The sequence below is a fragment of the Martes martes genome, assembly GCF_963455335.1.
Source record: "Martes martes genome assembly, chromosome: 7".
NCBI classification, from domain to species: Eukaryota; Metazoa; Chordata; class Mammalia; order Carnivora; family Mustelidae; genus Martes; species Martes martes.
In genome coordinates, this window is record NC_137894.1 from 109,487,191 (window position 1) to 109,512,983 (window position 25,793).

The 25,793-nt window shown below is 56.8% G+C and overlaps 2 protein-coding genes across 7 annotated transcripts in view; one reads left to right on the forward strand and one right to left on the reverse strand.

The window, feature by feature from the left end:
* The window catches only part of PLEKHG3 (pleckstrin homology and RhoGEF domain containing G3), a 41,560-nt gene extending 22,307 nt beyond the window's left edge, over positions 1-19,253 (forward strand). For 2 of the 6 annotated variants that reach the window (XM_080808024.1, XM_080808020.1), the window contains 18 exons: positions 3,429-3,815; positions 4,955-5,052; positions 6,212-6,281; positions 6,623-6,669; positions 6,782-6,932; positions 7,037-7,168; positions 7,376-7,558; positions 7,921-8,013; positions 8,278-8,364; positions 8,620-8,653; positions 8,972-9,070; positions 11,585-11,674; positions 12,108-12,146; positions 12,579-12,598; positions 13,081-13,467; positions 13,923-14,036; positions 15,762-17,154; positions 17,880-19,253. In XM_080808024.1, the coding sequence (XP_080664150.1) occupies positions 3,468-3,815; positions 4,955-5,052; positions 6,212-6,281; positions 6,623-6,669; positions 6,782-6,932; positions 7,037-7,168; positions 7,376-7,558; positions 7,921-8,013; positions 8,278-8,364; positions 8,620-8,653; positions 8,972-9,070; positions 11,585-11,674; positions 12,108-12,146; positions 12,579-12,598; positions 13,081-13,467; positions 13,923-14,036; positions 15,762-17,154; positions 17,880-18,613 (4,119 nt within the window). In that variant the 5' untranslated portion in view covers positions 3,429-3,467 and the 3' untranslated portion in view covers positions 18,614-19,253. The remainder of the gene's footprint in view (positions 1-3,428; positions 3,816-4,954; positions 5,053-6,211; positions 6,282-6,622; positions 6,670-6,781; positions 6,933-7,036; positions 7,169-7,375; positions 7,559-7,920; positions 8,014-8,277; positions 8,365-8,619; positions 8,654-8,971; positions 9,071-11,584; positions 11,675-12,107; positions 12,147-12,578; positions 12,599-13,080; positions 13,468-13,922; positions 14,037-15,761; positions 17,155-17,879) is intronic. The other 4 variants (XM_080808021.1, XM_080808022.1, XM_080808023.1 and 1 more) reach the window with 4 other exon arrangements.
* Positions 19,254-20,751: 1,498 nt separating this feature from the next.
* SPTB (spectrin beta, erythrocytic) overlaps positions 20,752-25,793 on the reverse strand; it is a gene marked incomplete at its 5' end in the record, with an annotated part of 68,114 nt that continues 63,072 nt past the window's right edge. Inside the window, 3 exons of the mRNA XM_080808233.1 lie at positions 20,752-23,835; positions 23,953-23,995; positions 24,259-24,432. Of these exons, the coding sequence (XP_080664359.1) occupies positions 23,668-23,835; positions 23,953-23,995; positions 24,259-24,432 (385 nt within the window). The 3' untranslated portion in view covers positions 20,752-23,667. The remainder of the gene's footprint in view (positions 23,836-23,952; positions 23,996-24,258; positions 24,433-25,793) is intronic.

A 25,793-nucleotide genomic window follows, 5' to 3' on the forward strand; every position in this document is an offset into this window, starting at 1 on the left:
TCCAGGCTCTACCACATGCTGCTTTTGTGGCCTCAGGTTTCTGTATCTGTAAAATGGGGTGGTGATAGTACTGAGTTCATAGAGCTGCTAGGAGATGAAAGTGACTTGCTGTGTCATGGCAGTTAGAACCCTGCAGCACTCGGCTGGTATGCTTCGTTTCAGCTGCAGGGGGCTGCTGGGCATGGAGGTGGGGACTGCTGGGCACAGAGGGGTCTGCTTCTGGGCATGGGAGTTGCTGCTGGCATGGGTGCTCCTTTGACGACGTGAGCTTGCTTTGCAGGGAGACGGCTGCATTCCACCAGAGGAGATTTCTCCAAGGAGAAGAGATGCTCTCGTTTTGTTTCAGGATTCATAGGGCAATGGGGGTCCCTGAAGAGTGACCCTCAGAAGGCCCCCCTGAGAGTGTGGGGGGAGTGGTGAGGGGTTTTTTAAAACTGACTTGGCCAGCTGTGAAATCCATCTGGGACTTAGCATCCCCATAGGGGCTGACTGACCCCAGGTTTGATCTGGGAAAGGTCTTAGGTCTTAAGTTTCTGCCCCATTGTTCCAGCTGCGACTGACAGCTGTGGGGGGGGGGGTGCTGGGGGGATGGGACAGCCAGCCGGTGGGGGGTTGGGAGGGATGACTGCAGCAGGCTTTGAAGGACTCCAGAGTCCCATGGCCCTGGGGGTTAAGGACTTGGGTGGAGTTTGGATCTTTGTCATTCTTTGTGCTGAAATGACAGAGCTTTAAGCTGTAGGCTGGTTCTGTAGAAGGGCCCAGCTGGTTAATTTTAAAGGCTCTTTTGAGCAGGGAGGGAACAGCAACAGTGCTGCATTTCCTTAAGGGGCTCTGGTCTGAGATGCTCAGGGTTTCACCAAGATGAGCCTGTTAATTCTCCTTTGTTGCACCTGGAAGGGAGGGAGAAGGCGGGATTGGCTTTAGTGCTGCCCCTTGTGTCCTTCTCTGCAACTGGAGAGGCTCCTGTAGGTCACTGTGGCCACACACAGAGCTGCAGTGGCAGGGTGCAGTGGCAGCTAGCTGGTCCTGCTAGCCTCTTGACTTGAGCTCAGTAGAGGTGCCAGTTTGTTTGCCATTGTCCATTTGCCAGGTCACCGCTACGGCCCCTGAGCCTAGGTCACTTACAGTCTAGGGCAGGGGATCTCAAACTAGTCACAGTCACACAGGGAGTGGTGGGGGTAATCCTGGGGTGCTGTAAGAGTATGTAGAAGGGGGCGTCCAGGTTTGTTTTCTGGGGAGGTTTCTAGAAGGAGGCTGGCTTCTAATCTAAAACCTAAGGATTGGGCATAAGTGACAGGGGTTGGGGGCGAGTATGGCTTGGGATAGATGGAGTGGGGGGTGTGGTGCATGGGGACTTGGGAGTAATAGGCAGAGAGAATATTTGCAAAAGGCAGGGCCCAGGGCCCAGGGGTGCTGGCACAGCCAGGGCACTGGTTCCAGGTTTGGGCAGAGGCACAGAAAAGCAGGGGGAAATTCAAGATTCCCGGAGTGATGGCACCTAGATCCTTCTTGTAGCTCTAGCCTGTGGTCTAGCAATTTCTGAGCCCTAGAACTAGGGGTGGAAGGCTTTGGGGCAGTGCAAGTGAGGGTGATACTCTGGAAGTCTGTTCCTTGTGCAAACAGCAGTGAGATAAACATTCTGGAAAGTGGTGTTGTGAGCATGGTCTTCTGGGGTTGGGGTCCAGTGTTCCTGTCCTTTCCTGAGGCCTTAGCCCCTCCCAGACTTACTGCTGCAGGGTTTTCTAGGTGGCCTCCCTGTGAGCAGCCCCATCTGCTCAGGGACCAAAGTCCACCTGAGTCTGTGTTTGCCTTACCTGGGAGCAGTTTCCTGCCTCCTGTGCTACCTGACCTCACTGTGCTAAAGGGAGTTTAGAGAAACTCATCAGTGGCTCAACCTTGGGGCATTTCCTGTGCCCTGGGAGCTGGGGTGAGTCAGGGCCTGTACCAGGTGCTGGGGGTCTGGAGCCTTTAGACTCTCCTCTGTCTCCCCTGTCAGTATCTAGAAGGTTTCTGTTTGTGGTGCAGCTGCTGGTGCCCCCAGAGATGGCATAATCCTGAGGAGAATTTTACTCTCTGGCACGTGTGTCATCCTAGATCCTAGGAGCAAAGTCTTCTGCTGTCCCTGCTGGTGACCCCAGCACAGGCCCCAACAAGTGAGCCCTTGGGAAGTGCTTTTTGACAGTTGTTATCATCACTGTCTCGATGGTTTATGGAGCCCTTGCCCCGTGCCGGGCACCACACTGAGACCCGTCACTGTGGCAGGTCACTGCATCCCTGGGGACATGGCCCCAGTGTAGGTTCTGAGAGGCTGACTGCTTTGCCAGAGCAGCGGGGCTGGGCTTCGGGTTTCTTCCGAAGGCACCCTGATGGCTGCTCTGGTGGAGACGTCCTCTCTGTTCTCCTGGGGCTCGGGTTTCTGAGCCCTTTATTGTCCTTGGATGCGGACACCCTTTCTTCCTGAGAATGCCAGAGCTGTTGGAGTCAGGAAGGGATGTAACTTGGACATCCTTGTGCACACTTGTGGAGTCCAACGGAAGGGACTTTCTCAACATTCACAGCTGTTGTGTTTAAAACTGTGGTGAGGGGCGCCTGGGTGGCTCAGTGGGTTAAACCTCTGCCTTCAGCTCAGGGCATGATCCCAGGGTCCTGGGATCGAGCCCCACATCGGGCTCTCTGCTCAGCAGGGAGCCTGCTTCCGCCCCTCTCTCTCTGCCTGCCTCTCTGCCTACTTGTGATCTCTGTCTGTCAAATAAATAAATAAAATCTTTAAAAAAAAAAACTGTGGTGAAATACACAAACATAAAATTTCAGTTTTAACCATTTTTTTAAGGTTTTTTCATTTATTTGACAGACAGAGATCACAAGTAGGCAGAGGCAGGCAGAGAGAGGAAGAAGCAGGCTCCCCGCTGAGCAGAGAGCCCGACGTGGGGCTTAATCCCAGGACCCTGGGATCATGACCCCAGCCGAAAGCAGAGGCTCTAACCCACTGAGCCACCCAGGGGCCCCTTAACCATTTTTTTTTTTTTAAGATTTTATTTATTTATTTGACAGAGAGAGATCACAAGTAGGCAGAGAGTCAGGCAGAGAGAGAGGGAGAAGCAGTCTCCCTGCTGAACAGAGAGCCCGATGTGGGGCTCGATCCCAGGACCCTGAGATCATGACCCGAGCTGAAGGCAGAGGCTTAACCCACTGAGCCACCCAGGGGCCCCTTAACCATTTTTAAGTGTATGGTGGTTCGTGGTATTACGTACATTCACATCGTTGCTCCCCTATCACTACCATCGTCCAGGACTTCTCTTATCTTGCAAAATGGAAACTCTGTACCTGTTAAATACAAACTCCCCATTCCCTCCTCCCCCAGTAGCCACCGTTTTACTTTCTGTTTCTGTGATGATTCTGAGATCTAATTCTTTGTCTGTTCTGCCCAGAACCTCCCTGGAGTGCCCTCACCAGGCAGCGATGCCAGGATGCCCGTCTCTGCCTCCCTCTGCCAGGATGGCAGCCAGGAGCGACCAGTGAGCCTGACCTCGAGCACGTCCTCATCGGGCTCCTCCCGTGACAGCCGTGGGGCCATGGAGGAGCCCAGTGGCTCTGAGGCGTCGGCCGAGAACGGGGCGGGCTCCCCGCGCGGCCGGCATCCCCCCAACGGCAACACCAGCTCCAGCGGCTGGCTGAGCGGGAGGGGGCCGCTGTCCCCATTTGGTGGACGGGCCCCGGCAGCCCCAGCTCACAAGCTCAGTTACCTGGGCCGCGTGGTGCGGGAGATCGTGGAGACGGAGCGGATGTATGTGCAGGACCTGCGCAGCATTGTGGAGGTGAGGCCCTCCATGTCCATGGCTGTGGTGCCGGGGCCGCCGTGGGGCTGGCCTCCTGCTCTGGGTGGCCCACCTCGCTTGGGAGCCCGCTTCCACCCCTGGAGGGAAAATTCTCCCTGACTGACGTGTGAGAAGAAGCCGCCTTCCCTTGGAGCAGTGGGGAGGCCTCATGTCCCTGCTCTGGGGTGGCGGGTGGGGGGTAACCTCAGACTGCTTGTGCTGCTTCACGACTTTGGGTCCGATGAGGAGCTGGGGCCAGGACCTCTTGCAGACCCTCAGTTGGTGGGGAGGGCCAGGGACCGCTGTGCTCACAGACACGGAACCCAGGGAGGAAACTGGCCCGGATGTTGCCCATCTGTGTCCGGATCCCTGCGCTGCTGTTTCCTGGCTGTGGGGTCTCAGGCACTTGTGTGAGGCCTGAGCCTCGGGTTCCTCTGTGAGATGAAGATGCACCCGCCTCGCGGGGCCAGGACATTGTGCTTCACCCTGCGGGGCCCGGGCAGGTGGCTGGGTGGCTGCCGCTGAGGAAGCACTCTGTTCTTGGTGAGAGAGGCGTGTTTGTTTCCACTGTAACAAATTAGCACAAGCTCGGGGCTAAAACGCAGAGGTTTCTTCTGTGTTGGTTTAGGAAGCCAGAAATTGGAAATCAAGATGTTGGCAGGATTGGGTCTTTCTGGAAGGTCTGAGGGGAGAATGCATTCCATGCCTCTCTCCTGGCTTCTACCAGGTGGTTGCTGCCAATACTTGGATTTCCTTGGCCTGTAGATGTTCTGTCCTGACTTCTGCCTCCATCTTCCCATTGCCGCCTTCTCCCTGTCATCTGTGTCCTTTCCTCTTAAAAGGACACCTGTCATAGGATTGAGGGCCCACCCTAAATCCAGTATTCTCTTGTCCTGAGATCCTTGACTAATTATATCTGCAGAGACCCTATTTCCAAATCAGGTGACCTTCTGAGGTTCTGAATGGATATTGATTTTGGAGGGAGGGCTGTCCAGCCCAGTACAGTGGGCAGTGTCTGTGAAGTCCCAGTGTTGTCAGTGGAGGACAGAACACTGTTGTCAATGGAGGACAGGTGTGGCTGGGGGGGGGGACAGGACTGCGCCAGGATGGACTGGGTTCTGATGCCTCCCTCCACACAGGACTACCTCTTGAAGATCATCGACACACCTGGGCTGCTGAAACCAGAACAAGTCAGCGCCCTCTTTGGGAACATAGAAAATATTTATGCACTGAACAGGTATGGAATGGGCCTAACACACACCATGTTCTGCCTGTGAGGCCCACGTGGGCCTGGAGGCCCGAGGAGGAGCCCTGGATGTTTGTAGTCTCCTGGGCTGTGACATGGGAGCCTGGGGCCTGATCACTAGGGTGGGTAATGGTGGTCCATCCCTGTATAGGGGGTTAGTTAGCTCCCTGTGGGAGAGGGCGTGTGGGACATGTGCCCCCTCGGGGAACTGCTGGCCTCTGGCATGTGATGATGCTCTTCCCTCTGTACCTTTGTGGCCCCTCTGTCTCTCGCATCTTTACCCCCGCTTGCACACCTCTTCATTTCTTCCTCCTCTTCCTGCTGACCCCATGGAAAGTCAGGTCTCCCTGAGGGTGATCTGACCCGTTAAGAGAATGACAGTCCAGACAGAATGTGATGGGGGAGGCTGAGCGTGGCCCGGTGAGGGGCTGCTTCAGGGCACAGTGCCTCCTCGAGGCTCTGGCGTGTGCTGCCTGGACCCATAGATTCCCCAGGGAAGGGACCTTGGTTGGGAGGGGCAGTGGCTGAGGGGACAGCATCAGTAGACAGGAGGAACCTTACCCTGGGCCCTTTAATGGGGGCCAGAGGGGCTTCCTGCTGGCCTGGATGCAGAGTCCGGGAGGGCAGGCGTGGGGTGACTAGGCCTGGCCAGTGGTGGTTCAACAGGGGAGGCATCAGGGGAGCAGTGTGTTTAGGGTTTCCCCTAGTGCCCCATCTAAGTTCCGGGGGTACTAGGACTCACCCTCTTTCTCTCTCTTTCCTGCATCCTTTTGAACTGGGAGCTTTTGGTTACTTTGGGAGTCCCCCCTCTCTCCCATTCTCCCTTTAATCTCTGCCTTTGTGTGTTTGACTCCTTCTGCCTGCAGAGGAGCTGTCTCCCCTCCCGAGGTGGGTACTGGGGTCCCCTGTCTTTTTCTTGCTTGCTGAGCATGTGGGGGTCCTTTGCTCCCCATCTTTGCGGCAGTGCCTGATACTTTGTGTGGTTGTTGGCCTGGGCGGGGCTCACTCTGAGGATGGACGCCCCGACTCTGTGGCATGACACCGGGGGCTGGCTGTGTATCTGGGCACTGGGAGGCCGGGGAGGGGCATGTGGGAAGCAGTGGAGGCTGTGCGCCGTCCGGGGTCTGATGAGCACTCTCCCGTCCCCCAGCCAGCTACTCCGAGACCTGGACAGCTGCAACAGTGACCCTGTGGCTGTGGCCAGCTGCTTTGTGGAAAGGGTGAGAGGGGCTGCTGGGTCCTTGCCTCTTGTCCTGCCTTGCTGGGGGCTCTGAGGCACAACAGTGCCCAGCTTAAGAGGGTGTGTGAGTCCTGGAGGCCTCTGTCCAGGGGAAGTGCAAGGTGCCCTGCCTCAAATGGGAAGGCCTAGAGCCAGCAGCTGCTAGATGAATGGGATGGCCCAGACAGATGGGTCCCAGGATGGGTCTGCAGGTGTTCAGGGATGGGGGCAGAGTGTGCTCACGGGGATGGGGGTAGTCAGGGCCATGTCTTTGCTATACCCAGGTTTAGAGTCAAATGGGAGGCTCCCAGAAATCACCGTCTTTGTTTGGTCTCCTCTTAGAGTCAAGAGTTTGATATCTACACGCAGTATTGCAACAACTACCCCAAGTGAGTAATTGGGGTGGAGAGGGGAGGCGGAGTTACTCTGTGGGCCTGGAGCACCCCACATCCCCATGCAAGCCTTCCCAGGTAGTGACGGCTGCTTCCCCTGCACTCCCAGCTCAGTGGCCGCGCTGACCGAGTGCATGCGGGACAAGCAGCAGGCCAAGTTCTTCCGGGAGCAGCAGGAGCTCCTCCAGCACTCTCTGCCCCTGGGCTCCTACTTGCTGAAGCCTGTGCAGCGCATCCTCAAGTACCACCTGCTGCTGCAGGTAGCCCTGCGGTCTTCATGCCTTGGGGGTGGATGGGGGGGTGCATGGGGTCGGGGGGATGCAGGCCTGAGCCTGGGCTGCCTACGTGCCTGTCTTCCGCGCAGGAAATTGCCAAACATTTTGATGAAGAAGAGGATGGCTTCGAGGTGGTGGAGGATGCCATTGACACCATGACCTGCGTGGCCTGGTACATCAATGACATGAAGAGGAGGCACGAGCATGCGGTCCGGCTCCAGGTGCTCCGGGGCTGGTCGCCAGAGGGACCGGCAGGCTGGGGGATGCCGAGGGTGGGCTTCCTGGCTCGCTGGGCTTGGGGGGGGGGGCGGGGCGCCTGTGGCTGCGTGTGCCGGGTGGCTGTGTCTGTAGGAGTTTCTGGGGCTCTGTGTTGCTCCCAGAGGGTCATGAGCAGCCTGACTCTGGGGGTCGGGGCTTCTCTGCTGTAGGAGATTCAGTCGCTGCTCATCAACTGGAAGGGGCCAGACCTGACCATCTATGGGGAGCTCGTCCTGGAGGGCACGTTCCGCGTACACCGCGTGCGCAACGAGAGGACCTTCTTCCTCTTTGACAAAGCGCTGCTCATCACCAAGAAGCGCGGCGATCACTTTGTCTACAAGGGTCATATCCCGGTAACCAGGCTGCTCTCACGGCCTCTGTCCTTTGGCTCTCTTACCCTTTACCCCCTCGCAGTGGGCTAGGCTCCATTCTTTCCTTTTTTTTTTTTTTTTAAAGATTTTAAGTAATCTGTCCACCCAGTATGAGGTTCAGACTTACACCCCTGAGATCAAGAGTCTCGGGTTGTAATGTCCGAGCCTGTCAGGCACCCGCAAGCTCCGTTTCTTGACCCCCGCATGGGCCCTGGGTTGGAGTGGATGTAGCCCCATCCTTCTGAGATTACTCTCCCTGCCTGCCTCTGTGGTCTCAAGGGGCTGGGACCCCAGGTCAGCCCCTGCCCCTTCCTGTGCTTGACTGTGCTCTCCCTCTGCCCCAGTGCTCCTCCCTGATGCTGATCGAAAGCACCAGAGACTCCCTGTGCTTCACTGTCACCCACTACAAGCACAGCAAGCAACAGTACAACATCCAGGTGAGGGCCGGGTCAGGGGGGCTTGGGCTAGGGACACACCCACCACCTTGGCTCGCGTAGATGTGGGGCCTCCTGGTCTCCCTCTGTAAGGTGGGGATCCCTGTGGGCATCTCTTGGGTTTTTGTGGAAGAGTCCAGGTAACTTCACAGGTCCCAGCACAGGCCACCTTTCTGCCTCGGCCCCCCTGATGGAAGCTTGGCCCATGGCGGATGGCTTCAGGCTTGTGGTCGTAACCCTGGTTCCCTCTCCCTTGGGTCTTTTCAGGCCAAAACAGCAGAGGAGAAACGGAGCTGGACTCACCACATCAAGAGGCTCATCCTGGAGAATCACCACACCACCATCCCGCAGAAGGTGAGTTCCTGGGGTGCCCCACCTACCCCTTGATGGGGTGCAGGGAAAGGGTGTTCCTCAGCCAGCTCTGGGGTCCCACCAGTGCCTCATCCCTGGAGGACGTTGGCTTTACTGGACACCGGGGGTCAGTGCAGTGGGCGCCGTGGGCTTCGGCACAGCCCTGGGGGGTGTCCCAGTGCAGCAAGAGCTAGTCGGTGGGCCAAGAGAGGCATGAATGTAGAACGTAGTAACTGGGTGTGTTTCCTTTCCTTCTAGGCCAAGGAAGCCATCTTGGAAATGGATTCCTACTGTAAGTGTACCCTTTCTGCCTGCTTTCTCCTTACTTGGGCACATCTCTAGATCCGTGGGAAGCTCTGCCTGAGACTTCCGTTCCAGGGGGCAGGGAGAATGGGGAAGCTCTTTCTGTCAAGGGCTAGGGGTCTACTGCAAGACCAGGGGCGTAATCTTGGCTGGCAGGTGGGACTCCCACTGCCTACCATTTCCGAATGGAAGATGTAAGAGTGGGGAGCTCTGGAGGCTTCTGACCCCTGGAGCTGGGGCAGGCAGCAAAGGTGTGGTCAGGTGTGGTCAAGTCCAGGCCCAGGCTGATTGTCCGTCTCGTGTGCAGATCCCACTCGGTACCGCTGTAGCCCAGAGCGCCTGAAGAAGGCCTGGTCTTCCCAGGATGAGGTGTCCACCCATGCGCGACAGGGGCGCCGGCAGTCTGGTAAGGGAAGGGCGCTGTGGGCAGAGCGGCTTCCTCACAGGACTCTTGACCAGGAGGGGGACTGTCTGCAGCAGCATTTGGGGCTGACTCTCCCCTCCATGGGCATCCTGGGAAAGGGCAGGAGGGAGGGTCACCAGGCCCACGTGGCACGTCCTGTCCCCTCCCCTCCCTCCACCAGGCACTTTTGTTCAGGCCCCTCTTGCCCACCAGGGCTGGGCAGCCCACCTTTTCCAGGGCCCTGGGAATGCTTGTTCACTCAGGCCTCCGTGCTCGCTCTTAGCTTTCCTGGGACCAAAACTTTGCTCCTTTGTCACTCAGGAACCTGGGACTCAGCCAGGAGCGACGCTCAGATGTCATGGGGGATCCCCAGCCCAGTTCTGGAGCAGAGCAGATGCAGGACGTGGGGAAAAATGAGTTAGACGTCAAGTGGCACCAAATCCAGACAGGAAATATTTACTTTGGGTCTCAGGGAAGAGTTCCATTTTCCTCTGCTGGGTTTTCTTCCATGACTGGGCTTGGTACGGTGTACTTGGATTTATTGGAATGAATTGTCTGTTGAAGAAGAGAAAACCTTGCTTTTATTCTTAGCTCTGGGGGTGATAATAGTGGCTTTGTGTTTTCTGTGTCTGTCTGTCTGTACTCTGCTCTTCAGTCCGAGGCCCAGGGACAGATGTAGCTTCCACTGGGCCCCTGGCGAACACAGATGAGGTGGGAGTTGGAGTGAGAAGTGTCTCAGAAGCCCCTGGAGAGAAGATCCGGGAGTGACTGGAGCACTGTCCTGGCGTGGATCTCCAGGGTGCATTGGGCTTTGGCTGTGACCCATAGGTCCCCTGAACAACTCTGGGGATTGTGTCATATATTGGAAGATAGAGCCAAGTGGTCTCTGGAAAGATTTTGTAATTTTGTTTTGTTTGGTATTACCCCCCGTGGATCTTGAACCCTAGGCAGATTTGTGACGGTCGTAAATGTTTTATGACACCATGTGTGAAAAGGCCCCGACTGGGGGTGTTACTTTATAGATTTCTGGCCCTCTTCATTTTCCTTTCTTCTGAGATGCTCTTCCTGTCTTTCTAGCATTCCCCTCTACCTTGTCATGTGGCTTTGCATTGGAAGCTTCTGGCACATGGAAGAGCTGCTGGTGGTGGTAGGAACTGCGGTGCCGCCTGTCATGACGTCAGCGTCCACACCGTGGCTGTCATGGCACGCAGGCAGTGAGTTGTTTCAGAGCTCAGTTTCTGCTGAACTGAGATTTTAGCCTGTGAAGGAGTCGGGTTCCGCTTGCTTGTTTTCGTACTTTAGTCTTAACCATTGTGAAACAAACGTCTCTCTAAAATGTGCTTCATCCTCTGCAGCTTCTTAAGGTAGAGGATGCCAACCACTGTGGAACTTCTCCTTTTCCGGCACTAATGCGACAGCATCTGTTGGGCGTGTGCCCTGCTTGGGGCTGGGGGTCGCCATGGCGGCCACGCACCCGAGGTGTGGTATCCCCCTTACACGGCAGGTGTCCCCCCGCCTTACCTGGAAGCTGTCCCCTCTTACCTGGCAGCGTTGGTTCTTGTCTGTCACAGTGTCCTTGCCTGGAGCGGTTCTTCTCCCTGCTTGTTTGAAAGCAGTCGATTGAACTTGTGAGAAGTATGGGTAAGGACCGGCCAGCAAGGGGTGCCTCCCTGGCTCAGTCAGAGGAGCATGCGACTCTTGATATTGGGGTCATGAGTTCAAGCGCTGTGTTGGGTTTAGAGATTATTTTTTAAAAGAAAGTTAAAAAAAAAAAAAAGGCCAGCAAGTTGCTGAGAGGGAGACAGGGCCCCTTGTGAGCCCTGCAGTGACAGCTTGGAGTCCCCTGCTCTGCCTCCGGGCCTCCTCTTCCCAGAGAGCTGAGATGGGCAGAGCGGTATGCTCTAGATAATTAAGGTGCTGCTGTCCCTGCTTATCACTTTTTTTTTTTAAAGATTTTATTTATTTGACAGAGAGAGAGAGAGACAGTGAGAGAGGGAATACAAGCAGGGGAAGCGGGAGAGGGAGACGCAGGCTTCCCGAGGAGCAGGGACCCTGAGGCGGGGTCGATCCCAGGACGCTAGGATGACCCGAGCCAAAGGCAGACGCTTAATGACTGAGCCACCCAGGTGCCCTAGCTACTTGTCACTTGTTAAGTAGTCTTGATTACAAGTTTTAAGATGGACGAGTAGGGCATTTTGTGTTTCTCACTTTAAAAGCTCTCGGATTCACAGCGTACTTAGGTTGTACAGATGGTGTGCGCAGATACACGTGTCTCGGTAGAAGAAATGTGCAGTGTGCTCCCCTGTAAGATTTTCCTTTGCCTCCGAGTGTACCGTGGGCTTCCCAGTTAACACCAGCTGGGCAAGAACCTTGTGGGGTAAGGTCACGGCTCTGTGGAGAGGTCCCTGGACACATGTCCTCTCCTACCTGCCTCTCTCAGGTCTGTTTCCAGAAAGGCTGGGATACAAATTGGTGACACCATCAGCCTAATGGGTGTGTTTTGTATCTTGTTCCCAGAGCCTGGTCAGCCCTCGTTCCTCCGGGCCACACTCCCCAACAGGCAGCGAGGCTTCGTGGAGCCAGGCCTTAATGGCCGTAGGAAGTCGGGTGCGACCTCTGCTTTCTAGCCGGGCTGCTGCAAGGGGGCTTGGCCTTGGGTGTAGCTGTTGTGCTCATGGGCTTGTTGCAGGGAGGGTGGGGCTTGAGGTAGAGCTCAGATCTCCGAGGATGCGGTGAGTCGGTCTGAAGGAGGCAGCTTGGGACTGCAGCTCCAGAACCTGGGGCCCTGGGTGAGATGCACTGATGCAGGGATTGTGGGCGGGGCTGTTCCTGGGGGGGCGGCAGTCATGGCGCAGGTCTCTGTTGCTGGATGGAGGTGGCCCGGGCCCTGCCTCCCTGTGGGGAAGGTAGGAGGGAGGGGGGGCCCCAGGCTGGAGTGGACTTTGAGCTGCTGGTGGCGGTGCGGCTGTGAGCATGGGACCAGGGCCAGACACAGCTGTTTCCAGGCCTGCACTGACTGTCCGTTCACTTTCCTTCTCAGAGCCAACCAGACATCTGCTCAGGCAACTCAGTGAGAAAGGTGAGTGTGAACATGGCCAGCCATTCCTGCCAGGTTCTAGGGTCAGGGCAGGGAGGTGACATGGGTAACCTTCTGGGTATTGAGGACAGTTTGGAAGGGTCCCTGCCTCTCTTCCTCCCTGGAGGTGGGCCTCACCCCTTGCTGTCTGGTGAGGGCACTGAGCTCTCCTTCCTGTATACTTCTAGTACCCTGTCCTTGGGTGACAGTCCGTGAGGGGGACAGACCTGTGCTGCTCTTCCCCCAGGGCCTCTGCTCTGGCAGTCATTCCTTTGAAAGCCCAGGAGACCAGGTGTGGGTTCTGGGTATAGGAGCCCCAGGGCAGCCTTCCTTGGGGGGCTCCTGGTCTCTGTAAAGAGGCTCCTTCTCCTACTTACCGATCTGTTCTCCCCACCCCCTTGCCTGTGTGCTGGGACCTGGCCGTGGCGGGTGCAGCCAGAGCAGCAGGAATGAAGGTAAGGCCCGTGGGCGAAGAGAACTGGCCTGCCAGAGGGGGGTGGGACTGCCAGGTCAGCGCCCTGGCCCCTTCAGCTTCGTCTTCGTGCAGTGGACAAATACCTGTCAGGCCACTACTGTGTGCTGGGCTCTGTCACAAGAGTCCCAGAGATGGATAAGCCATGGCCCTTGCCCTGGGGACCCTTCTGTACCCTTTTCCTGGAATGGGACCCTGGTGCTGGCCCACCTTGGATCTTCTACATTTTCTTTCTCTGGGGTAGGCAGGCCTCTCTGGGTCTTGAGTGTCTGACCCAGCTTTCCCAGGTCCCAGCCTCCCACCTTGAGGACGCCTACCTCTGTCCTCCCTCTGCTCTGGTGGAGACCAGGGTTTGGGTCTTAAGGTGTGGCTTTCCCCATGTAAAGCCTCCGCACCCCCAGCTGCTGGCGGGAGGAGGGGGCTTGCGTGGAGGCCGGTCACGAGGGGGTCTCCTGCTCTGAACAGCATGCAGGCAGTGCCGGTGCTCTCCTGGACTTTGGGCGGCCTCCTCGTGCTCAGGGTGTGCAGCCGGAGGCTGAAGGGGCTGCCCGGGAGCAGGAGGAGGAGGAGGAAGAGGAGGAGGTGGTGGTGGAGGAGGAGGAGGAGGAGGAGGAGGAGGAGGAGGAGGAGGAGCAGCGGGCCTTTCAGGTGTCTCTGGAGGACCTGGCAGGGCATGAAGGCAGCGAGAAGGGGGCCGGGCTGGAGCCCCCAGGCTCAGAGGAGGAGGAGGAGGAGGAGGAGGAGAGCCTGGCAGTGGCGGAGCAGGTAGCCGACTTTGCCAGCTCGCTGCTGGCCGCCCTCCACTGCTGGCACTATCGGGCCAACGCTTTACTTTTCTCCCGGGGCGCTATGGTGAGGTGTCTCTTTGATCTCCCTTCCTCCTTGCATGTTCCCTGGCCAGTGCATGCCCATCCGGGAGTTCTCTCCCCTGCCCTCCCACCCCCTCTGTCCTGTTCCCTCACTCCTGCCATCAGCACCTAACCCTTGCCTGCTGTCACGCCCTGGTGAGCCCTTGGCATGTGCTATTCTGGTTCTGGGCGTGAGCTAGTGTCCTACCCAGTGAGCATGACTAACGGGGTGGGGGCGGCGGGGAAGGGGAGAAGCCAGCGGGTTGGGCTTTTTGGAGGCTGCACACCTGGTGGGGAGTTCTGGATCCCCCAGACCCGGCTGTTCAGGCTCAGGTCTCAGGCTGGCTCTCAGTGTGGCCCAGACCCCTTGGGGCTCAGAAGGTTTGCTCTTGTGGGGCTGCAGAAGGGATGAGCTCCCAGTTGTCCCAGGAGCTGATGATGGCCCTCTGTTTGCTTCAGGAGAAGGGGCGTAGGGAGTCCGAAGGCCCCCAGAGCTGTAGAAGGTCCAGCGGCCGGTCTCCGACAAGTGCTGAGAAGTGCATGAGCTTCGAGTCCACTTCTCCCCGGCCAGAGGTGAGCGGCCGGCAGGCAGGAGGGCCCGTGCAGGAGAGCCCAGAGCACAGGTCTGCAGGTGGGGCTTGCTGGTCCTGGGCTCGATTTTTGGGCCCATGGGGACAGGGATCCCCCCACACTCTCAGCCCCTTTAGGAAGCCGGTCTGGCCTCTGGGCCTACGGTGGGGTGAGTAGGTAGCCTTTCTGTGAATTAGAAAAAGAAGACCCTTTTTGACAAGAAGCAGTCTCTTGTCAAGGGTCCTGTTAGCAGAAGTGATCAGATCTTAGGTCCCTCCAGCCAGGCCTCCTTGTATAGGGCGTATGGCCCTGCTCCCGCCAGCTGGACAGACAGTGGACTCACGCCTGAGCACCGCCCCCTGCCGGGTACTGACATCTACTGGCCACTTCCTCCACGTCCGATGTTTTATTTCTTCTGTTCCCCTCAGCAGCTCAGGTAGAAAGAGGCTCAGAGAAGTTGAGTGACATGCCTGGTGTTGGGTCCCTTCTGAGGGGCAAAGCTGAACTCAGACCAGTCTGTGATTTAGAAGCTCACATTTCACTTCCTGCCACATGCTGTGTGTGGATGGAACCCATAACCTTTGTTTTCCCAAAGTTACAAGAAAAAGTGTAGGAGGCCTTGACCCCAGGGCAGGCCTACCAACCCGGGCAGGTCTGAGGAACCTGACATTGGATTGGAGTCTGGGGTGGTGGTGTCCTATGATAATAGGAAACAAGCCACACGTATAACTCAGTTTTCTAGCAGCCATGTTAACAGATTATTTAATTATTGAATGTTAACTGTAATTTCATATAATAAGCAATGGAAGCAACGGAAGAAGCTATTAAGGACGTTTTATATTGTGTATGATGTTTTTGCGGTCTGGTGTGTGTGTTACCCTTATAGCTGTTCTCAGTTTGGACTAGCCACATTTCAGGTGCTCAGAAGCCGTTTGTGGCCAGCAGCTGCTGTGTTGGGAAGTGCAGGCCTTGACCATGGGTCCTGCTTTGCAGACTCTGGACTAGAACAGTTGGGATTGGGTCTGGTTCCTCTGAATGTGGAGTGTCTGCCCTTCTTCCTCAAGGCCCCTCTGGGAAGCTGCCTGTATTGGCTGGTTTCACGGTGCAGATCCTTCAGGGTGGTCAGGAGGAGGTTCTGAAGTTTGCTTCTTCCTTCCTTCCCTGTCTGCTGGGCATCAGCAGCGTTGTGCCTGGGGCCAGAGGCCGGCTGGGAGGAGCCAAGTCCCTGTCTTCACCCGCTCCGACGGGACTCTGGCGTGTGGTCCTGTTGCCCTCTGGACCCTCATCCACACAGGATGTCCTGGCCCCTCGGGGTAGTTGGGTCTGAACACAGAATAGCCATTCACACACACAGAATAGCCTCCATGTGCCTCTAGGGCTTTAGAAAGCTGCCTCTCCAGTAGGGATACCCTGTGCCGTGTGCTCCCACTTTGTCCCTGTAGCTCCCAGGCAGCCTGTCACTGAGAGGTGCCACTGCTCTATCCCATCCGTGTTCTAGAATTTTCCTTGCCTTTTTTTTTTTTTTTTTTAAAACAACCCAAGGCCGTTAGCTGAATGATGACTGAGAGACCTCAGCACATTCCTCTCCCACTCTCGAGTTGTGCTCATTCTCATTGCCTTTGGTCCTAAACTGCATGCCCTCTCACTGGGCTTTGAGCAGGTCGTGCTGTCCCTTTCTCTGGGTCTCATGAGGGAGGGTTTTGGCTCATAGGAGCTCTGTTGTCCCAGGTTGAACCAGACCCTGAGCCTGAGCTGGAGCAGGAAGTATTTGTCGCCATGGAAGTTCCCAGCATTGAGGAGGTGCCCTCAGACACGGAGTCTCCAGAAGTCCTGGAAACACAGCTTAGTGCCCACCAGGAGCTACTGGGGCTGGACCCCCCGGGTGACGTGGTGGGCTTCATGGTGGCCGAGAGCACCGAGGACCTTAAGGCTCTGAGCAGTGAGGAGGAGGAGGACATGGGGCCCACACCGGACACCGAGAGCCTCCTGCCGCCCTCTGTGCTGGACCAGGCCAGCGTCATTGCCGAGCGCTTCGCCAGCAGCTTCTCTCGGCGGAGCAGCCTGGCACTGGAGGACGGCAAGGCCAGTGGCTTCGGGAGCCCAAGGCTGGCGAGCCGCAGCAGCAGTGTGCTCAGCCTCGAGGGCAGCGAGAAGGGCCTGGCCCGGCCCGGCAGCACCACGGACGCCCTCAGCTTGCACCTGCCCCCTGAGGTGGACAGCACTGCGGGAGTGGCCACGGACAGTGGCCCTTCAGTCAATGGGATGGAGCCCCCGAGCCCAGGCTGCCCAGCAGAGCCCGATAGGCCTTCGTGCAAGAGGAAGGCGTCGACCCTCTCCACCCGAGACCGGCTGTTGCTGGACAAAATCAAGAGCTACTATGAAAGTGCAGAGCACCGTGATGCAGGCTTTAGTGTCCGGCGCCGGGAGAGCCTCTCCTACATCCCCAAGGGGCTGGTGAGAAACTCTGTTTCCAGATTCAACAGCCTTCCCAGGCCAGACCCAGAGCCCATGACTCTGCCGGGGCATAAGAGGCAGGTGGGCTCCCAGCCGCCTTCGTGGGCTCTGTGCGACCTCCCGGGACCTGGCCAGGCTAGTGCTGGGGAATCAGCTCCTATCACAGATGCTGAGTTCCGGCCGTCTTCAGAAATCGTAAAGATCTGGGAGGGAATGGAATCTTCCAGGGAGAGCTCTCTTCAGGGGCCTGGCCAAGGTCAGGCCAATGGTTTTGACCTGCACGAGCCCCTCTTTATCCTGGAGGAGCACGAGCTAGGGGCCATCACTGAGGAGTCAGCCACCGCCTCCCCTGAGAGCGCCTCCCCCACGGAGCAGCCCAGCCCGGCCCACCTGGCCCGGGAGCTGAAGGAGCTGGTGAAGGAGCTGAGCAGCAGCGTCCAGGGGGAGCTGGTGACCCCGCTGCACCCCCGCATTGTACAGCTCTCCCACGTGATGGATGGCCCCATGAGCGAGCGAGTCAAGAACAAGGTCTACCAGCTGGCCCGCCAGTACAGCCTCCGCATCAAGAGCAAGTCTGTGACAGCCAGGCCTCCTCTCCAGTGGGGAAAGGCAGCTCCCACCATTCCTTGCCTGCAGGAGGAGGTGGGAGCACCCTCAGGCAGCAGAGGTACAACTACGCGGGTGGGGAGTGGGTCCTTCCTGCAAGTCTGGGGTGGAAGAGCCTTTTAGGAACAGGTTGGCTCCTGGGGGAAGGTGGCCCCTGTAGAACCATGACCAAAGAGGGGACTGGACTCCACACACAAGTGGCGTGAGCCCGGGCAGTTAGTCCAACGCTCAAGGCCGAGCGTGTGGCCCTGGTTGAGCCTCTTCACGGCCCTTCCTGAGCCCTACTTGTGGAGCAGGGACCTTGGGAGGAAATATGGCCACGGGCCCTCGATTCCAGGATAGTAGAGGCTCTCATCTTTTCCTTTGACTCCTGACTCTGTTCACTGGCTTTTTTTCATTATTCCCATTGCCCACCCCCCGCCTTTTTTTTTTTTTTTTTTTTTAAGATTTGATTATCTGACAGAGTATAAGCAGAGCAGAGGCAGTGGGAGAAGCAGGCTCCCCACTGAGCAGGGAGCCCAGTGCAGGACTCGCTCCCAGGACCCTGGGATCATGACCTGAGCCAAAGGCAGATGCTTAACCAATGGAGCCACCCAGGCACCCCCCCCCCCCCCACCCATTGCCCTTGGATAAAGGGGCCGTGGATGGTGAATGATTTCTTTCCCCTCACAACCAAGACCCCAGTAAGCAGCCTTGCCTGGAGCATGAGCAGAAAGCAGTGCAGAGTCGTCGCTTGCCCTCTCCCTCCCCGCCCGGTCACTCTGTCCATTTACTCTCTCTTCATAGGTAAGAGAAAGCCGGTGCTGTCCCTCCTCAACAATGAGCAGATGGTGGCCCAGGAGCACAGCCCGCCCAAGCCTGGCTCTCCTCAGCATTTCTCCTTCAGCCCCACTATTGCCAGCCCGAGGACCACCTCGCCTGGGGCCCGGCCTTCCTCTCGAAGCCCCCTCAGCCCCTTTGACACTGAGACCTTCACCTGGCCTGATGTCCGAGAGCTCTGCTCCAAGTATGCCTCCCACGACGAGGCATTCCAGGCTGAGGGCAGCCGGCACCGCGGCCCACCTGTCAACCGCAGCCGCTCGGCGCCCGAGAACATGGTGGAGCCCCCTCTGGCAGGCAGAGTGGGCCGCTGCTGCAGCGTGGGTGCCAGGAGGGGCCAGGGGGGCCCAGAGGCCACCCAGCCTGAGCCTCCTGGGAGGTTGCCCCAAAGCAGGCCGGTTGGAGAGGAGGCCCTGTATGTCACGGCGGACCTCACCCTGGAGAACAACCGGCGGGTGATTGTCATGGAGAAAGCGCCCCTGCCCTGCCCCGTTGGAGGGCTGGAGGAGGGCAGTGGGCAGGGACCACACACACAAGTAGCCGCAGTGGGACAGGGCCTGGATTTCCAGGAGTCTGGAATTTCCAGGAGTCCAGAGTATTGGCAAAAGGAAGAGGGTCCCAGGGACCCAGCAGACCCAGGCCAACAGGGCAGAGTGAGAAACCTGCGGGAGAAATTCCAGGCCTTGAACTCCATAGGCTGACTCTGAGTCCTGGGAGAGGGAGGAGCTGTGCAGCGGAGGGAAGCGGAGGAACCTTGCTGGGCTTGCCCACAAGCCTGGGCTCCTCAGGCTCACACAAGCCCCTGAAAGAATGGGCTGGTGTGCTCAGCCAGTGCCTTCACCTGCTGGGAGTGGCCCGGTGCTTCCCGGGGCTCGTGATGACTTTCATAGGGCCAGCTAGCCCTGCTACCCACCCAGGCCCGTGCGGCCACTTCCCTTGTATATAGTTCTTGTCTAGTAAGAAGCCAAATATTTAAGCTCTCCTCTTCCCAGGGGAGTAAGCCGTGCTCCGGCCTCCAGTGTCGGGCTGACCACTGCCAGGCTGAGGAGCCCACCCAGGGGAGCTGTGGAAGTGGCCTGGGGAGGCTTTGCTCTTTAGTTGTGCCTTTTCTTAGGATCCAGGCAGGAATAAGGCCCATAATTTATTGTTTCCCATTCTGTGGTGCATTTGTACACATGTCTGTGAGTGTGTGTTCTCCGGTTGTTGATTCCTCTCCCGTGAAGAATGTAATGGACTCTGTTCAGGTACTTTTGTAGGTTGTCTTGCTGACCCTGTGGTTGTCGCTCATGTACATACATTTCATTATTTGCCAACGGTGCAATAACGTTGCTCACCAACCAACCTGTGTGTGCTCCTCACTGGGCCTCGGTGGTGGGGGGGTGGGGGTGGGAGGGTTGCTGACTGAGGCCAGGGATGCCTCAGGGAGGCGGGCTGTGTGGTGGCTGCTGCCACATTCCCTCCTGCATCAGTTGTGCTCGCGACGCATAAGGCAGCAGGGTGCTTACAGGGGAGGCTGGGGCAGCGGGGTGTGCGGGAGGGAACCTGATCTCTGCCTGCCCCGGCCTGGTGTCCTGCAGGGTGGGGAAATAGCATCGTGCCAGCCTTAAGCTCTTTTCCTCAGGGACCAATGTTGGCCTAAAAAAGGTGAGGAAATGAACATGTTTCTAATGGGCAGAAATTTCCAATGTCTGGTGCCTTTTCGCTCCCTCTCTAGTTCCCAGGAGACATCATAGGAGACAAGGATTCTAAATTTGGAGCCTAGACCTGTCTTGCGGTGGCTTGCAACGTCACGTGAGGAGAGCAAATGCATTTTTCTGGGGACGGAGCCTCCGTTTTCATCCTATTCTCAAAGTGCCTTTTCTCAAAAGGACTGGGAGTGCCTGCCGATTTCTGATTGGGTTTTCTGCCCTTTCTCTGTGGTGGACCAGCCTTGTTTGGCCCTGTTTCTGTAGGCAAGTGTTCCACTGATCTGCTGGGTCAGGGCTCCGTGAGCTTCTGATCTTGCAGTACAGACTCAACCTGAAGGCGGTTGTGCAGAGTCTGAAGAGGTCAGGGGGAGAGTGGGAGCCAGGGGAGGCCTCTCCTAGGCAGAAGCAGATGGGGCAGAGCTACCTGCTGTCCTGAATGTTCTGTGACCACTGCTACTGGTCCTGGGGATAGTTGGCTCCTACCAGGCTTGGGGTTTGATGCTCAGGAGCCAGAAAGGTACTGAGGTGAGGGGACACCCAGGTTCTGGTCCCAGCCCTGCCGTTAATTAGCTGGGTCACCTGAACTCTTGCTTTTTTCCCCTCATCTGCGATTTGGAAAAAATGGATCATGCACTGCTTCTGAAACTCCCTGACTCAAACTTTTCAGAGGGTAGGGCCTGGGAAGTTGTAGTGAATACTTTTCCCCAGGTGATCCTTAACCATCTTGGTATGATTGGGAGCCTAGAACCAGCTCACTGGTTCTCACTCGCTCCCATTGAGAGTCGTCCATGGAGCCTTTTGAAAAGTGGTGATGCCCGTGTCATCCACCTAGACCGAAAGAAATCCACCCCGCCCAGATGAATCTCGGGCATGGCACCTCTAATGATTCCGATGTCCAGCGAAGGCCAAGAGCTCTGTGGGGAAGGGCTTGCTGCAGGCCCTCAAGGTGGTTGACTGTATGAACGAGCGAGCTTCTGTCAGGGTCTGTGGTGAGGCACAGCAGTTGGGCCTGGGCACGAGACGCTTCGGGGACCAACCAGAGACTGGCTCTCTCTCTGTCTCCATGGTGGTCCCTCCCTGCCCTTGCTCACTCAGCCACCCTTCCTTGGTCCAATTCAGAGGGAAACAAAATCAGTCAAATAAGTAACAGAGAAAGATGGAGCGTTATTGATTTATTAGAAAAACTAGTAAATGGGTTTTCTCTGATTGGTGGAAGCACATTTGAGCAGGTGGAGGACAAGGCCCAGCTGGCCCCAGGGCCAGCACCAGATTGTGTGGTCTGTGCCCAACAGGGTTGCAGTCTTGTGGAGCTGCCTCCTCCCTTGTGTCCTCCCTGAGCTTGCTTGTCCAAGGGACCAGGCCGTATGGTCCTCTGGATCCTTGCCCACTCCTGCTAAAGGGCGGCCAGCGAGATCCAGGACCAACCTTGGGAACCCTAGCTGCCCTCCGATAGGCAGGAAAGAGAAGTGGTGTGGTGGGGACGTTGAGCCTTCCACAAGCTTCCAGTTATGGGTGCTAGTTGTGGGGGCTGAGGGGATGCCTGGAGACCTTCCATACTGCCCTCCCCCCACCCTCAACCAACCATGAGGGGCCAGCGGACGAAGGAGGAGGAGAGAAGGAAGGAGGACCACCCGACCATACCCAGAAGGAGCTTCCTCTAAGCTGCCCTGGGGAGGAAGCCTGTTATGCTGGTGTGGACTGGAGCGTGTCAACCTAGTTTGGGAATACTGTTAAAAGATTGCAAAGTAGAAAATGTAAGGAGGGGAAAACCCTTGTCAGGGGCACAGGAACTTCACCCCCTGTGGCACAATCTCCCCAAGCCGGGCTCCTGTAGCTTCAGGGCTGTTGGGTGAGTGTCTCGGGGCCTGCGTGATGGGGGAGGGATGCCTGGGGCGCTGGCAAGAGCCGGTGGGTCACATGCAGCTGGCTGCCATTGCCCAGTCTCGGAGTCCTGGGGTGGTGGGATCCTACCTCTTCCTTTGGGGCCCTTTCAGTCTTTGAGCTGTGGGATTACTTGCTGGAAATTCCTCACCTCAGTTGCTACTTTGGCACGCATGGAAGGAAGGCGCGGGGGCGGGGGGCGCCTTGTCTCCCTAAAGATTGGGGAAAGGGTTGAGGAAGATGGTTGCCACTACCTGCTCTGCAGTGAGGAACGTGCTGTTTGCCTTGGAGCACGACATGCCCTCAGATGCTCCAGAGGCCTTCGTTACCAGGTGAGTGTAGTCACCGCACGGCCTCCTGCCTCAATTTCCCCAGAGGGAGAAAGAGGCTGGTGATTGGTATATACTAGCTTCCCTGTAGATGCTAAGAGGGATGTAGGATTAGATGCATAGAGGCCAAGGGCAGACCCTGGCTACAAAGGTGAGACCCCCCTGATCTGCGGATGTCAGGCTCCCGTGGAGAACTTCCCTCTTGCTGTTCTTGTTTGAAGTTAGTTCGCTACCCTTTGACAGGGTGGTTCTGATCTCTAAGCTGTGCCTGCAAGAAGGGCTCCTGGGAAGGCCTAATAACTCGGGGTGCCTACCCCTGTGGTTGCAACCGGGACCTCACCCCCCTTCCAGAGGAATCATCTCCCTGTGCCCGAAGCTCCTCATAGGGAAAGTGATAGGGCAGCAGCTGAGGCCCCAGGGACTTAGGGTCTCTTCAGGGGGAAACACCTGCTGCCCCCAGTTTGACCCCTCTTTTGGACCTAAGCCCAGTGAAGATGCTGGGTTGGAGCTGTATTGCTTTCAGAGTGGTAGGGGAGATCTTTGTGGGAACGAGTGCCCTCTTTCCCCCAGAAGTTGGGCCTTCACAGCATGGGGAAGGCGGGGTGGGGGGAGGCTCTCCCTGGGGAAATCGTGCACAGGGCTCCTTTCGGCTGGGCTTGGGGAAGGGGGTCTTAGACGTTTGGTGGCCTTTGTACCCATGTGACTTGATAAGGACCTCAGGAGAAGCTGAGCAAGGGGTGCTGTACCTTCATGGCCCAGGCCCCCGGCATTTGTCGTAGTTTCCCAGCGGTGGTGTGATGTGGGTGGTAGTACCCAGGTTGCGGTTCTGTTTGCCACCCAGAGTGATAGGTCATGAACTTCACTGTCTGTTCAGCCACTACCCTCAGATGGTACCAGCTACAGTCAGGACATTGAGCCTTTGGCTTTGGGCTGCTTCACTGCAGATGCTGGCTATCCATCTTCGGTCTGGGGAACTGTACTGTCCCTAAGGGACCCTGGGTCTGAGTTGGACAGTGCTGGTTTGGCTGGGAGTTGGGGAGGATCCCAGAGTGGAGAGGCAGAGCCTTGGGCAATGTCAAGGTCTGTCTGCCTCCTTCACCTGGGAGCCCTGTGCTGCGCTGTTGTTCTAAGAGGACCAGCTTGAGAGCTCTTGCTCCCTTTCACCGCCTGTGGTGGTAGCAGAGGGCCCCGGAGGCAGTGGAGGCCCTTACATTTAGGACCCATCAACCTTGGTAGGTGCCCCCCACCCATTTTTTTTTTTTTTTTTTGGTGAGAGCAAGAAGGTGGAAGGGATATGGTGGCCCCTGAGGTGTGAGTCCCAGTTCCAGGGAAGCCCCGTGGGGACGAGGCCCCTTGTGTCTCTGGGGTCCCCAGCAGCCCTTCAGCTAGAGCTAGTGCCCTGGGTGCCTACCTGAAGCTCCTTCCTCATGCCCCTAAGGGGCAGCTCAGGCATTTCCCTGTCCCCTTCCTGGCCGTGACCAAATGGGAGGCGGCCCCAAGCAAGGCCTGCTTTGGGAGTGGGCAGCATCTGAGGAACCTCCTCTGTCTTCTCCAGTTTTTGTGGTGCTTGAGGGCCAGAGGGCCCTCCGTCGGGAGGAGGGGGCAGGCAGGAGAGGAGGGCGGGCGCCTGGGAAACCGTTTCCTGCCCCAGGGGCTCCTGGCCCTGAGCGGGAGCCTGGGCTGCACGGGAGCAGAGGCGGGCAGGAGCCGGCGGAGGCGGGGATTCCAGCCAGCCGTGGTCGCAGTTGGAACAGGCAGGCGCAGGCAGGGGCAGGGGAGGACTGGGCCCGGGCTGAGGCCTCAGGCGCCCCGCCAGTCCCTACACGGCCCGGTCCCGCCGGCGGGGCGCCAGAGAGGCTACTTCTTTTTGGGGAAGAAGCTGAATCTCTTCTCCTTGTCTTTCTTGCCAAGGCTGGCGTCGGGGCCGGTGACCGAGGGCAGGGGCAAGCTCTGTGCCTTGATGCGGATGCTCTGGGATTCGTTGATGGCGGTGCTCACGCCCTGCAGCCAGGACAGCATCTCCTCCTGCAGGGCAGGAGGGCCATGGGCCACCAGGGAGGGGCATGCCCCAGGACTGCTGGTGGGAGGGGGACCTCTGCTCCTTGGGCAGCAGGGGTCTGGGCGAGGCCACCGTGCACTTACCTCGTCCTTGCCGTGGAAGAGCCACTCACTGCCATTGCTCAGCCTAGGACAAAAGAGGGTTTCCTGCTAGGTGGCCACCTCTGCCTGGAGAGGAGCCAGAATCCGGAGCCTCCCCAGGACCAGAACCCTCACAGGCAGCAACCTGCTGAGAGAGGTGAACATCTGGACTCTAAGCTAAGCCTCTGTGGTTTGAAAGATTCCTGAGGGGCAACTTAGGTGAGGAGCTGGTCTCCCCCAGGCTCCCGTCCAGCTGCTGCTGCCAAACTGAGCTGCTACGGAAGGGGCCCTGGACGGGAGGGGCCTCACCGCAGCTTGAAGACATGCTTCTTCTTCTTGTAGTTGGCCGCGATCTCACAGATGGCATGTCTCAGGGCCAGGGGTTCCTCCCCGTGGTAGGGCACCCCCAGTGCCAGGTTCTTGGCGTCCTTGTAGAAGGTCAGCTCGCTGTTCCGGAGCACGCAGTACAGGTTGTTCCACGACCTGTGGAGATGCCGGCTGGCCGGTCACGCGTGTCCGGGTGCGACACCCCCGTAAGCAGTTCTTACAGCTTTGCCTTTTTTTTTAATGATACCATTTTTGCCCCAATAAATAGTAACACATTTTACAGTTAGAAAAGGAAATGGAAATCATCTGTATGTAATTCCACTACTGAAAGTTAGCTATTGTCAACATTTTATGTATTTTCTTCTAGTCTTTCTATTCACATTTTCTCCTATTCACATGTTTAATGAAAATGGGTTATAGTGTATATTCAGTTTCATAGTCTGCTTTTATTTTTCTCAAATCCTGCTTTTAAGATTCACACTGTATCAGAGCACCTGGGTAGCTCAGTCAGTTGAGCATCTAACTCTTGGTTTGGGCTAACGTCATGATCTCAGGGTCCTGAGATCGAGCCCTGTGCCGGGCTCCGTGCCCAGGGGAGTCTGCTGGAGATTCTCTCCCTTTCCTTCTGCCCGCCCCCCCATGCCTGCTTGCTCTCTAAAATAAACCTAAAAAAAAGATTAATATATCATGAATATTTTCACATATCCTTCAACTCTTTCCTAAAAACAATTTTAGGAATTAATTTTAGGAAATAATAGGGTATCCCATTCTATATAGAACCCCTTTATTGGTGGGTCTTACAATTACTGGAGATTTAAACAGTGCAGTTTAAGCAGCAATGTGATAAACATTCATGCATAAATCTTTGCTATAACTTGGGTCTTACCTTGAGGTACATTTCTTTCCAATTTTAGTATATGTTTTGCCGAAGCGAGCACTTGAGGTACATTTCTAAGAGTAGGATTAGTGAGTCTAGGACCAACACTGTAACCTTAACTTTCAAAGCCCTTCTGCACCCATGAGCATATGTGATTCTCACCACAGAACTGAAGGGAGCAGAGCAGCATTTTGTTCTGATTATTTTTCGTTTTATTGAGGAGATCTGCCCAGTATACTATACAAGCACTTTTTAAAGAAACACGTTTGTGCAAATCAAGACTCAGCTGATGTTTGGTGACAAGCTTATAAGCTTACGGGTAGGCTGACCTGAGATCCTTGACTGACTAATGGGAAACACAGTACCTATTCACTCTTCACAGGAATGAATGCTGGGAACAGGGCAACGGTCAGCTTTTCCTCCTCCCCTTGGAGGGCAGGAAGGTGGAGAGCTTGTTGGGCTCATAGGGAGGAAAAACTGCAAGTTCAAGGACAGAACTTGACCTGTACTAGACGTGCAGGCTATAGAGCCTTTTCATGGGGCCCAGGTTTCTGACACGCAGAGAAAGATCCTCCAGGAAAGCTCCGATCTTTCCCGCAGCCCTCACTACCTGCTTTGAGCTTGGACTCCCAAGTAAAGC